This window comes from Acinonyx jubatus, chromosome E1 (genome assembly GCF_027475565.1).
Source record: "Acinonyx jubatus isolate Ajub_Pintada_27869175 chromosome E1, VMU_Ajub_asm_v1.0, whole genome shotgun sequence".
In the NCBI taxonomy this organism is placed as follows: Eukaryota; Metazoa; Chordata; class Mammalia; order Carnivora; family Felidae; genus Acinonyx; species Acinonyx jubatus.
This window is the reverse complement of record NC_069397.1, coordinates 44,044,120-44,058,239: the sequence shown is the minus strand read 5'-3', so window position 1 is coordinate 44,058,239 and position 14,120 is coordinate 44,044,120. Positions and strand designations below refer to the sequence as shown.

Genomic DNA, 14,120 nt, shown 5'->3' with positions numbered 1-14,120 from the left:
TTGAGAGAGAGAGAGAGAGAGAGAGCATGAGTTGGGGAGGGGCAGAGAGAGAGAGAGAGACACATACAGGATCTGAAACAAGCTCCAGGCTCTGAGCTGTCAGCACAGAGCCCAACACAGGGCTTGAACTCCAGAACAGCGAGATCATGACCTAGGCTGAAGTTGGGGGCTTAACCAACTGAGCTACCCTGGTGTCTCCAACATGTTTCCTTATAAATGAGGTATAAAATTTCACTTTTCTTTCAGTGACTTACTTGTATGGCATTGAAGGCATGGCTAAGTTTTACAAGTAGTATCCCCAACATATATATTTTTAAATTTATTTATTTATTGAGACTGAGAGATAGAGATAGAGACAGATAGAGGGAGAACGCACATATGACCAGGGGAGGGGCAGAGAGAGAGAAACTCAAGGAGGCTCTGTACTGTCAGCACAGAGCCCAACTTGGGGCTTGATCCCATGAACTGTGAGATCATGACCTGAGACCATTTCAAGAGTCGGATGCTCAGGGTGCCTGGATGGCTCAGTTGGTTGAGTGTCCAACTTTGGCTCAGGTTATAATCTCGTGGTCCATGAGTTTGAGGCCCACATCGTGCTTGCTGCTGTTTCGGATCCTCTGTCCTCTTCTCTCTCTGCCCCTCCCCTGCTCATGCTTTCTCTCTAAAAAAATAAATAAAACATTAAAAAAAAATAGAGTCGGATGTTCAACCTACTGACCCACCCAGGTGCCCCTGCAACATAGCTTTAAAAAAATTTTTTTTAATGTTTATTTATTTTTGAGAGAGAGAGAGAGAGAGACAGAGTGTGAGCAGGTGAGGGGCAGACAGAGAGGGAGACACAGAATCGAAGCAGGCTCCAGGCTCTGAGCTGTCAGCACAGAGCCCGACGCGGGGCTCAAACCCATGAACTGTGAGATGATGACCTGAGCTGAAGTCGGACACTTAACCGAGTGAGCCACCCAGGCGCCCACAACATGGCTTTTTAAAAAGCATTTTTGGAGATAGTATTTCCTAATGAGTCAGGATGAAGTTTTTCTATTTACATTTACTTCATTAAATATGAAAAAGGAAGGCTACTTTCAGTAGTTCTGATAGAAGGGTTCAATATTTCTTTGAAGGGCATAATGACACCCGTAATACTCACCATCAGTTGACACATCAGTCATTATTTCCTCAAGTTCCTCATCATTGAGTCTAATTCCCATGTTTTCCACAAGGGATTTCACTTTTTTGAGTTTGACCCTTGGTCCTTAGGAAAGAAGGGCACGAAATAAGATCATAAATACTGATGCTTAAGAGTGAAAAATGCTAATCATGGTCATGCATCATAAATTCCAGCTGGAGGATAAAGCATAAGGGCACAAAGAAACTATTAACATATATATCTCCCTAGATTTAGATATTTCTGTTGAAAGTAGGAAAAGAGGTTAGAGAGGGAGAGAGCCAAAGCATAAGAGACTCTTAAAAACTGAGAACAAAGTGAGGGCTGATGGGGGAGTGGGAGGGAGTGGAGGGTGGGTGATGGGTATTGAGGAGGGCACCTTTTGGGATGAGCACTGGGTGTTGTATGGAAACCAATTTGACAATAAATTTCATATTAAAAAAGAAAGTAGGAAGATTGAGAAAGATAACCATTGAGACCCAGGTGGACAGTAAACAGTATTTACCTTTATGGGGACAGATGAGATTGATGGAGGTAGGAGGACTCTTGCTTTTCAAAAAAATTGGGATATAATTGACACATTATATCACTTTCAGGTGTACAACATAATGATTTAGTATTTGTATCTATCGCAACGTGATCACCACAATAAGTCTTGTTAACATCCATCACCATGAAAAGTTGCGAATTCTTTTTCTTGTGGTGAGAACTTTTAAAATCTATCTCTTAGCAATTTTCTTTTTTAAAAAAAATTTAAATGTTTTTATTTTTGAGACAGAGACAGAGCATGCGCAGGGGAGGGGCAGAGAGAGAGGGAGACAGAATCCAAAGCAGGCTCTAGGCTCTGAGCTGTCAGCACAGAGCCCGACACGGGGCTGGAACTCACGGACTGTGAGATCATGACCTGAGCCAAAGTCAGACACTTAACTGACTGAGCCACACAGAAGCCCCTATCTCTTAGCAATTTTCAAAGATGCAATATGGTATTGTAACTATAGTCACCATGCTGCATATTATATCCCCATGACTTGACTTAGCAATTCTTTGCAGAATTTTTAAAAATGTTTATTTATTCTGAGAGAGGCACAAGCAAGGGAGGGGCAAAAAGAAAGAGGGAGAGAGAGAATCTCAAGCAGGCTCCATGCTGTCAGCGCAGAGCGCGATACGGGGCTTGATCTCACCAACTGGAACTGTGAGATCACAACCTAAGCCGAGATCAAGAGTCAGATGCTTAACTGCCTAAGCTACCCAGGTACCCCTTAGCTTACAATTCTTTTCTCAGTGTTCTAAGTGGTAGAATTGGATAGTTTTCTTGTAGTATTTGATGTTTTGAAAATAATTTCTGATCAAAAACTTAAAAAATTATTGCTTATAACAGAATAGTATAAAGGGTAGAGATAGGATATTTTCCTTAACACCCGTCCAGTGGACTCTGCTTCAGTTTCCCATGAGAGGTGAACAGAGGGGAATAAGTGAGTCCACTCATGGTTGAAAATAGCAACCAGTCTGTACAGTTCTAGCCGGAATACAGTGTTAGAATTTCTATCCTGAAATGTCAATGCACCCAAGAAAAAATGGGAAGTTATGAGTCTAAAACAATGGATCAAAAAATTGGCAAGAAGCAAAGTTGGAACATTTAAAGGCAAATGCTAAGCACGAGGAATTTATTTTTATTTGTGCTTTCACCATGATTCTCACTTACCATTGAGTGCTTTCACACCTTTTAGCAATCTCTTCTTATATACTCTTCCATCAGCTGTAAGACAAGATACGATTAAGAATATAGGTTAAATGAAGGGAAGATTAACAAATAGAGCACAAAGACAATCCAACATCCATAATCTCAGGGGGGAAAATGCTTCAGATTTATTGAGGATTTTATTTTATTTTGCCCTCAAGTAAGAATGAAACCAAAGATAAAGCTCTCACTGATGTAAATCTACCTATTGGTTGAATTAAAAACAGTCTTTATCTCCCTATTTCTCCCATTTTCTTTCTTATTCTTACTCTTCTGATTTTCCTCATTTCCTTGGTCAGGATTTAGGTGAAGCAGTGATCCCAGGGTGTCAGGATAATGTAGCCTTGATGATGGAGACTAGTGAAAGATGTTGCCAATTTTCAATATTAAAATGTAAGTGACAAGAACAGGATTTCTTCTTTTGTAACACCATGTTTTCTAGATGGGGTTTTACTAGACATAGGCATATATGATTTCAGCACTTTTCATACACAAGCCCATAAATCCAAGTTTCAGAGATGTGCTAAATGCTCACCATGAATGGGCAGAGTTTTCAACAGCTCCTTATTCCCCTCATCAGTCAGTACTAGTCCCATTTGCCTCAGCACATTGTTCAGATTACTCACATTAACCTTCTCTCCTTTGGAAAGATGAGAATTGTTCATGCATAAGAATTTTTTTAATTTATTTTTTTATTTTTTTACATTTATTTATTTCTGAGAGACAGAGAGAGACAGAGCACAAGTGGGGGAGGGGCAGAGAGAGAGGGAGACACAGAATCCGAAGCAGGCTCCAGGCTATGAGCCATCAGCAAAGAGCCCCACGTGGGCTCACGAACCGTGAAATCGTGACCTGAGCTGAAGTCCGATGCTCAACCGACTGAGCCACCCAGGTGCCCCGTTCATGCATAAGAATTTTAGGAATGGGCAAATGATTTCAAATTATAGAGAAGATTGCATATTTGGCATAAGTTTAATTAGAAGAGCAAATTGACAATGAAACTTGTTAATCTATGTAGGTTTAGAGTACATGTGGGCAAATGGATTATGTTCAGAAATAGAATTTATACTTTCAATTCAAGCAAAAGAAAAGTAGATATAATCCCAGATATAAGTCAAATGCCATTATGTTTCCTGAATTATGGGGTCTTTTGACACATATTTCCTGGCTGTCCTACAAAAGCTTCACCTTGAGACTGAACAGCATTCACCTATATTTTGGTAGTTTAAACAATGGTGAAGTGGAAAACATTCTTGGTCCAAACTCCATATAATGTAGGTCTATACACGAAAAATCCCAAATCAAACAGTAAGATTATAAAGCAAACATTTAACCATTAAATTTGTAGGATGGGGGCGGGTCAACTTCGCATGTCAGTAATAGCCTAAAGAGAAAACTACTGTTTTAAAAGCATCTTTTTTTTTCCTGTAAATCATTAAGGTCTTAGTTAATAACGAATTCCCTTTTTACCACTACTTCTTACCTATAAAAGCTTTTGCGTCGTCCATCACCACATTCAAATCAACCATTTTATTCTCTGTAAGAAGAGGCAATTCAGGCACAGAGACTAAATCTTAGACTTAGAAAAACGATATGAAAAATTTAAGTCGTAATATAAAAGGTTCAAATTCAGCTGTTTTTCATAATTTTCCTCAGTAACTTTTTAAAGTCAAAATAAGCAAGAACAAAGAGAAAGATCAAAATGTTAAAGTGAACATCCTCTAATTAATACTACTTGGTAAAAAGTATCCAATGACCCTTAACCCAGAGATTAAGCAGGTTTAATAATACAGTTGATTCTTGAACAACGTGGGGGGTAGGGGTGCTGACCCCCTTACAAAGTTGAAAATTCATGTGTAACTTCTGACTCCTCAAAAATTACTAACAGCCTATTGTTGACCACAAGCCTTACCGATACCATAAAATATCAATTAACGCATATTTTGTATGTTCTGTGTATTTACTGTATCCTTACAATAAAGAAAGCTAGAGAAAAGAAAATGTTACTAAAGAAATCATAAGGAAAAGACATTTACAGTGCTGTACTGCAGTGACAGAATTTTAAAAAATGTGCACATAAGTGGATCCACACAGTCAAACCCCTGTTGTTCAAGGATCAACTGTAACCCCTTCTAACAGGACTCTCCCTTCCTTCAGACCCAATAAGGAAGCATATTTCAATAGACAAGATGGAATTTGAGGCCTAGATGTCATTTATTTACATGAGCAGCTGACTGTTAAACCCTGACAGAATGTTATCTTCCCACTCTCGAAATTTTGCTTACAGTCCCCACCTCCACCCCTCAGGACAGTGAGCTGTTTGAGAACAGAGATCATGCCTTAATTTTCTTTGTCCTACCAGGTATAAATTGTTCACTCTCTAGTTCAGTGTTTTGCATCTAGTTTTGTGCTAGCTAAGTGAATGAATTCCAGTGGTATAGTAGTCATAATGTTGGATTAGAAAAAATTATTCTTTCCTTTTTTTTTTTCTTTTTAATTTTTTTTTCAACGTTTTTTATTTCTTTTTGGGACAGAGAGAGACAGAGCATGAACGAGGGAGGGGCAGAGAGAGAGGGAGACACAGAATCGGAAACAGGCTCCAGGCTCCGAGCCATCAGCCCAGAGCCTGACGCAGGGCTTGAACTCACGGACCGCAAAATCGTGACCTGGCTGAAGTTGGACGCTTAACCGACTGCGCCACCCAGGCGCCCCTTTTTTTTCTTTTTGAATGGCCTCAAAATACTCATTGGTAATAATCCCTTTTCTGGTAGGAAACATTTTAAGGGCGCCTAGCTAATATATGGGGACAATGTCACAATTAAATGATTTATAGTGATATTTTTCATGATAAGAAGAGGCTCCAGACAAAATAATGGATAATTACTCAGGGAGAGGGATTCATTCATTCATTCATTCATTCATTCATTCATTCATTCATTCATAGAGCATGCAGGGGAAGGGGAGCGAGAGGGGGAAAGAGAGAGAATCCCAAGCAGACTCTGCACTGTGAGATCATGACCTGAGCTAAAATCAAGAGTCGGACGCTTAACCGACTAAGCCACTCAGGTGCCCTGGAAATTTTAAACTACAAGGTGGGCTCAAACTGTTTTCTTCATTAAGGCCAACTACAGGTAGGGGCAGCAAAGATGTTTGCTGGTGACAGTGGCCTTAGCCACACCTGCCAATCATTAGTTGAGAATAGGAACCCTGAAGTAGGGAAGAAGAATAATTTGTTTATTTTGGTGTGGCATGTGCTGGTTGTGCTGAAAGATGTGCTGTCTGGCTCTCTTACAACTTGTTTTTCATCAGGCTTTTAATGGGAAGCTACTGGCTCTATGTTGGAATCCAAGAGCCCTCTAATTCAGGATCTTTTAGCCTGGCGCTTACCCCTTAGCCAACTCTTTCTAATGAATTCTACTATTTTTGCCTCCATGACATTTTTACCCAGCTAAATTGGTCTTATTCAGTCATTAATGAAACTGTCTTATTTAAAAAAGACATACTTGGAAAGGAAGGAAGATGTATGAAAGAAATAAGGAAAAATGGTAATACCTGTTAGCTCTAGCCAGCAGATACACAAGTATTTGTTACAGTGTTTTCTGCTTTGATAGATGTTTGAAATCTTTCATAAGTTTTTCAAAGAGATTAAAAAATAGGTTTGCCTTCAGAAGCCCTCATATAGAAGCTCTAAGATTTGCTCCGAAGTACAGTGGTATCTGAAATACTTACTATCAGTCGGCAGGTGTTTCAGTAAGTCCTGATGGTCCTCTTTCTCAAGCTGAATTCCCATGTTCTTTATAAGGGGGTCCAGGTTACTGATACTGACTTTCTTTCCTTGGGAAAGAAGAGGATGTAAATAATAGAAGTAAGTCCAAGAAGTGGAAGATGCTAGCTTTGAATGTGTATCCACCCTCGGTGGAGAGTGAAACACTGGCCATTTAAATGAACCCAGATAGTCAGTGTTGGAGGTGAGAAGAGAAAATGCTCCCTCAGCACTGTGTTGTAACTTTTCATTGAAATAATCATGGAGGTGCCTGGGTGGCTCAGTCGGTTGAGCGTCCGACTTCGGCTCAAGTCACGATCTCACGGTTTGTGAGTTCAAGCCCCACGTTGGGCTCTGTGCTGATAGCTCAGAGCCTGGAGCCTGCTTCGGATTCTGTGTCTCCCTCTCTCTCTGCCTCTCCCCCACTCAAGCTCTGTCTCTCTCTGTCCCTCAAAAGTGAATAAACATTAAAAAATTTTTAAAAAGAAATAATCATGGATGAAGAAGAATTAGATAAGCCTGATGAATTGTGATAATCAGCGTAAATGAAATCAGAATGTCAAACTTGCTGCATATTATTAAGAATAACTTGAGGTAGTTATACCTAAAGAAGAGTGGTAGGTTATGAGCATAAGTTCAGTGTCATTAAACCAGTGGAATAATGGAATAGCATGATTCTAATCAGAAATTTAAAAAGGCAGGGGTGCCTGGTGGCTCAGTTGGTTAAGCATCTGACTCTTGATCTCGGCTCAGGTCATGATCTCATGGTCCGTGGAACTGAGCCCCGTGGCAAGCTCTTTGTTGATAGTGTGGAGCCTGCTTGGAATTCTCTCTCTCCTTTTCTCTCTGCCCCTCTCCAGCTCCCACTCTCCCTTTTTCTCAAACTAAATAAATAAACTTTAAAAAAAGAAAAAAAAGCAAATGCAAAGCCTAATAGATTTTAGCTGCTGTTCTCATGATTCTTACCTTTGAGAAGTTTCACACTATTCAGTAATCTTTTCTTGTACACCTTTCCATCTCCTGTGAGACAAGGTAAAGTTTAAGTCAAAAGAAAAAGGATAAGGAATTCTATAATTTTATAAGACATTTGATATGATTCATCCAGCAATTTATTTATCTCGCCCTCAAAGAATAATAAAAGGAATGCCCTCAATGTGGTCAGTCTATTCCATCACTGGAACCTATGGCAGTAGCTGATGCAGGCTAAAAATACACCCATATAGTTGCCTCTTTCTTCTTCTTTTTCTTTTCTTGAATTGCACTTTGATGCTCTGCCTTTCTCCCTTTTCCTTGCCAGTGCCCTAGGCCCATAAGGTATTCCTCTAAGTCTATGTTTAGCCTGAATGATAGGCCTATAAAGGGATTTTATTAAAAATAATTATCAATCCAAACGGTGGTATAAAACAATATTTAAATAAGTGTTCTCTAAACAGTTTCCATAAATGGAAAGGAAATTCAACAGGGTCGGAGAACACATGACATCTGCCAGCCCCACCCATCTCCACAGGTGCTGTCTGTCCCAAAGGGCCCCTTCCTGTGGCAGGAGTGTCTCCAGTGTTGACAGACTCCACAATGCCTGGCATGTATATGCAGTTATCTCCATGACAGCCCATCTTCTCTCTGCGTCTTTGTCCTGCTGTCTCAGAGCCAATGTCCCAATTCTCATAATTGGCTCCTTGAGAGCAATCTAGGGGAATGCTAGACACGGGAAGTGGCCACAGCCTTAGGTGTATGTGGGGAGAATACAGATGGGCATCGGGCATTTGCTGCCCATGGTGCTGCTTCTGCCATCAAGGGGTACCAGCCCCCTCGGTGATGTGTAGGCTCGTTCTTGCTTAGGGGACAAGTGGTGACGGGAGTGTGTATGTGGGAAGAAGGTCTACGTGGAGGTCCATGAGACTGGGCAGGAGACACAGGCGGGGCACAGGCTGGCCTCTAGGGTCTCTAGTGGTGAGCATATGCAGGTGCCCAAGAGGTGGTTTTTGAGGGACTAATTGGACGACTGACCAATCGGATTCGAATACTGACAGTCCCAGCACATGGCTCTGGAGGGCACCCTGCTCTCAGGTGTTTATCTTTTAGTTGCTGGATTATGGGGTGTTGGGGAGGCACATTCAGGGGAGCTACAGAGAAGTCAGCTGTGTGGCATTTAAAATATTTAGTCGGGGGGTGGGGCGCCTGTGTGGCTCAGTCAGTTGAGCGTCCAACTTTTGATTTTGGCTCACGGTTCCTGGGATTGAGCCCTGCATCAGGCTCTGTGCTGACACCATGGAACCTGCCTGGGATTCTCTCTCTCTCTCTCTCTCTCTCAAAATAAATAAATAAATTTTAAAAAGTTAAAAAACTATTTAGCAGGGGCCCATTGACTTGTAAATTTTTCACTTAAAAATTAATCACTTCCAAACTAAAACACAGATGAGAATGGGGTTTCTGTCTGGACTGCATGTTCCTTAGGTGGTTTCTTAGGGCATCAGACAGTTCTCCCCCAGAAGCCCACAGTGCCACATTTCCCTGAGCACCACGGTGGCATGTCATATACTCACCAGAGACTGGCAAAGTTTTTGACAGCATCAACTGCTCTGTTTCAGTGATCTCAATTCCCATGTTTCCCAGTACATTTTTTAAGTCATTGGCTTCCGCCTTTTCTCCTTTGAATAGATGGGAATCATTTCAGGTGAAAACATTAAGAAATCGAATTATTCTGAATTATGGCGAACATAATCTAGTGCAGCATTATTTCCAACTGCAGGATGAAGTTGAAACACACAAGCTGACTCCAGTCACTAGAGTTATAGTAAAATCCAACAACTGAAAAGTTTCTTTACTCAAAATGAGAAGACAACTCTTCTCTTCTGTGTGGGGATGAATATAGCATTGAGTAACATGGGGGCAGTGTGATGGTATATAGAATGTGCATAGTTATACTGGTAATAGCTCTGATAGTGCTTCATGACTTGGACTATGGGGCTGACTGTTCTTAGTGACCATATTTCCTGATGCAAAAACTTCACCTTGAGATTTCCTGGGTTCACCTGGATTTTGATTCTTTAAACACTGGAGAAATAAACACTGGTCAAAATATCGAACAAGTTAATACTTCTTTTTGAGAGTGGCCACACTTTTCCTAAATCTCTAATAATCTAAGTTATTGGCAATAAGATAAAAATCATCAATAAATAAGTAAAAGAACAAAGCAAACTTACTAATGATGGATGGAGGGGGCAAAGTACTGCTTTAAAAAGGTACTTCTCTACAAGGCATCAAGATCTAAACTTTATGATGTCTTCTACAAGTTCTCACTCACCTGTAAAGGCACTGGCTGCTTCCATCAACACAGCCAACTCCACCTTTTCATCTTCTGTAGGAAAATTCAGAATGTAGAATCAGATGAAGATAATGAGACTTGAAAAATTATATACAGTTCTTTTTTTTTTAAGATTTAAAAAAATTTTTAAGTAAACTCTACACCCAGTGGGGGGCTTGAACTCACAACCCCAGGCTCAAGAGTTGTAGGCTCTACCAACTGAGCTAGCCAGGGGCCCCTATATAAAATTCTTAAATGAAGATTTGGTGTATGGAATCCCAATAATTTTTCATGTTTTATTCTAAAAATTTCATATTTTCTTTTTAAAAAATATTTTACTTAAAAATTTTATTTTTTAAATGTTTATTTTGTGAGAGAAAGAGAGAGAGATAGAGGGGCAGAGAGAGAGGGAGACAGAGAATCCCAAGCAGGCTCTTCACTGTCAGCCTGATATGGGGCTTGAACTCACGAACTGTGAGCTGAGATTAAGAGCTGGATGCTTAGCTTACTGAGCCACCCAGGTGCCCCCAAAGATTTTATTTTTTCGGTAGTGCTGCTATGAACATTGAGGTGCATGTGCCCCTTCGAACCAGCATTTTTGTATCCTTTGGATGAATACCTAGTAGTGCAATTGCTGGGTCATAGGGTAGTTATATTTTTAATTTTTTAAGAAACCTCCATACTGTTTTCCAGAGTGGCTACATCAGTTTGCATTCCCACCAACAGTGCAGTAGGGTTCCCCTTTCTCCACATCCTCACCAAAGATGTGGTATATATATACAAATGGAATCCTACTCAGTGATGAAAAAGAATGAAATCTTGCCATTTGCAACAACATGGATGGAACTAGAGGGTATTATGCTAAGCTGAATAAGTCAGTCAGAGAAAGACATATCATATGATTTCACTCATGTGGAATTTGATAAACACAACAGATGAACATAAAAGAAGGGAAGGAAACGTAAGATAAAAACAGAGAGGGAGGCAAACCATAAGAGACTCTTAAACACAGAGAACAAACTGAGAGTTGCTGGAGGGGAAGTGGGTGGGGAGATGGGTTAAATGGGTGATGGGCATTAAGGAGGGCACTTTTTGGGATTAGCACTGGGCATCATGTAAGAGATGAATCACCAGGTTCTACTTCTGAACCCAAGACTACATTGTATGTTAACTAACTTGAACTTAAATTTTAAAGAAATATTTCATTTTTAAGTAATCTCTATACCCAACGTGGGGCTTTGAACTCACAACCCTGAGATCAAGAGTCATATGCTCTACTGACTGAGCCAGCCAGGCACCCTTTATTATATTTCAATCTACAGGAACATATAATAAAGGAAAGAAGTTTGAGCTTTAAGTATATAACCATTCAATTAATAAAACTTCTTATTTACTTCATAAGCTGTTAAAAATCTTTGGAATCTTCTGGTGAATGGGATGTTTTGTTTGTTTGAAGTCAGCTCCATCCCAGGCAGTTTTCCTTCTTTCAGACCTAGTTCTCTTGCACTAAGTAGAAGCCTGAGACAGGTTAGAGCAACAGTTCTCAAAGTGTGGTCCAAGGACCTTTGGAGTCACCCAATACCCTTTGCATTTTACACTTGTGACATTTGCACTGATGGTGCAAAAGTAGTAGTGGGTAAAATTGCTGACATCTTTGCATGAATTGAGGCAACAAACAGCACTAGCCATCATTGTGTTCATCACTGTACATGCTTGTAGTAAATGGATGTCAGTTTCACTTAAGTGTTCTTGATGGTTCAGCAAAAGGTGTTAGTTTTGTTAAATCTGAACCCTTGAGAACACATCTTTTTAATATTCTGTATAGTGAAATGAGAAGTTTGTAGAAAGCATGTCAGTTGCATACTAAAATAGAATGATTTCTTATAGAAAAGGTAAGAACTGGTGTGATTGAGTCTCAAGAAAACCAGCTGCCTTTTTTTTTAATGTTTATTTATTTTTGAGACAGAGTGTAAAAGCAGGGGAGAGTTAGAGAGAGAGGGAGACACAGAATCCGAAGCAGCCTCCAGTCTCTGAGCAGTCAGCACAGAGCCTGATGTGGGGCTCGAACTCACAGATTGTGAGATCATGACCTGAGACCAACCGACTGAGCCACTCAAGCACCCCCAAACTAGCTGCTTTTTCATGGATCACCATTTTTGCTTGAGAAAATGGACAAAATTTACTCTGGTACTTGGGAAGCATCTACTTGTAAAGGAACAGAGTAAACCTGTTAATTTAAGAAAACAATTGACAGTAGATGTTTTAATGGTAGAGTTCAAATTTTCAAACACAAGTTTGAATTTAGGAAACCTTGTATTTACACAATGACTTGATAGATTCCCAATACTGAGCACTCTTCTGATTAGATTGGTGACAATATTAACAAATACCATTTTTTAATATTGAATAATGAAATGTGCCAGTATTTGGAAGATCTGTATAACTCAGTGAACCACTATTTTCCAAATGACCAAAATGTGATATTACAAATATCCATGCATGGGTAACAGATTAAGTGTAAGACAGACCAACAGATTTTTAATGTAACCAAGTCTAAAAAGTTCACTTATATGATTTCTGATCCTATATTGCTACTAAACTTTAAGAAGCTACCACTTATTGAGTTTTGGGATAGTATCAAAGAAGAATATCCACAATTATCTGAAGAGGCTATTGAAATACTCCTTCCTTTGCCAACTACATACATCTATGTGAGGCCAGATTGTCTTTATATACTCCAACTGAAACAACATATCCCAATAGATTTAATGCAGAAGCAGATAGGAGAAACCAGACAGATGTAAAACTGACATATAAATATGTAAAACAGTACCTCTCTTCTCACTAAATTTTTTGTTTTATTTTGGAAAAGTACATTTTTCTTTTTTTTATTACAAATTTTTTTTTATGTTTTATTTACTTTTGAGAGAGAGAGAGGCGGAGTATGAGCGGGGGAGGGGCAGAGAGAGAGGGAGACACAGAATCCGAAGTAGGCTCCAGGTTCTGAGCTGTCAGCACAGAGCCTGACGTGGGGCTTGAACCCACCAACTGTGAGATCATGACCTGAGCTGAAGTCGGATGCTTAACTGACTGAGCCACCCAGGTGCCCCAGAAAAATACATTTTTCAAAAAATGTTTTTTATTTAACATGTAATAGATTTATTATTTTTAAAGTGAATTAATGCATATTATTAAAATGTGCTCTAATTTCTAATACAATTAACATTAATAGGTAGATATAATCAAAATCAGAAAAGCTCTTTATGTTTTAAAAAGTTTTTATTTTACTTCCAGTTAGTTAACACACAGTGCTATGTTAGTTTCAAGTACAATATAGTAGTTCAACACTTCCATATATTACCCTGTGCTTATCACAAGTGCCCTCCTTAATCCTCATCACTTATTTAGCCCATCTCCTTGTCCACCTCCCCTCTGGTTAACCATCAGTTTGTCCTCTGTAACTTAGAGTCTGTTTCTTGCTTCGTCTCCTTCTCTCTTATTTTTTCCCCCTTTGCTTGTTTGTTTTGTTTCTTAAATTCCACATATGAGTAAAATCATATGATATTTGTCTTTCTGTAACTGACTTATTTCACTTAGCATTATATGCTCTAGTTCCATCCATGTCATTGCAAGTGGCAAGATTTCATTCCTTTTCTAATGGCTGAATAATATTCCACTGTATGTTTATATATACCACATCTTTTTTATTTATTCATCTATCAGCGGACATTTAAGCTGCTTCTATATCTTGGCTATTGCAAATAATACTGCAATAAACATTGGGGAGCATGTATCCATTTGAATTAGTGTTCTTGTATTCTTTGGGTAAATAGCCAGTAGCACAATTAAAGGAATGTATTTAAAACTCAGGACCTTATGGAGGGGCCAAGATGGCAGAACCGCATGGAAGTTCTCGGCTTCTCTTGTCCCTGAAATGCACCTAGATCAGCACCAAACCATTTTGCACACCTAGAAAATTGCTCTGAGATCAACACAACAATTTGTACAACTTGAGCCACAGAACTCAGCAGGTACGAGGCACAGAGAGGTGAACTGGGGGAGAGAGAAGCCACGGAGGGCAGGGAGCTGTTTTTGCAGAGGGAGGACAGAGAAAGGGGAGAGTGCTAGGAAAGTTGCTAGAGAGAAACTGTGG

The 14,120-nt window shown here is 39.7% G+C and overlaps 1 protein-coding gene across 12 annotated transcripts in view; it reads right to left on the bottom strand.

Annotated features, from left to right (window-relative positions):
• The window catches only part of EFCAB3 (EF-hand calcium binding domain 3), a 151,294-nt gene that overhangs the window by 58,631 nt on the left and 78,543 nt on the right, over positions 1-14,120 (bottom strand). For 8 of the 12 annotated variants that reach the window (XM_053211588.1, XM_053211582.1, XM_053211580.1 and 5 more), the window contains 8 exons: positions 9,968-10,021; positions 9,207-9,311; positions 7,630-7,683; positions 6,630-6,734; positions 4,384-4,437; positions 3,436-3,540; positions 2,865-2,918; positions 1,145-1,249 (listed from right to left, as the gene is read on the bottom strand). In XM_053211588.1, the coding sequence (XP_053067563.1) occupies positions 1,145-1,249; positions 2,865-2,918; positions 3,436-3,540; positions 4,384-4,437; positions 6,630-6,734; positions 7,630-7,683; positions 9,207-9,311; positions 9,968-10,021 (636 nt within the window). Of the gene's footprint in view, positions 1-1,144; positions 1,250-1,667; positions 1,712-2,864; positions 2,919-3,435; positions 3,541-4,383; positions 4,480-6,629; positions 6,735-7,629; positions 7,684-9,206; positions 9,312-9,967; positions 10,022-14,120 lie in introns of those variants that run through there. The other 4 variants (XM_053211587.1, XM_053211586.1, XM_053211590.1 and 1 more) reach the window with 4 other exon arrangements.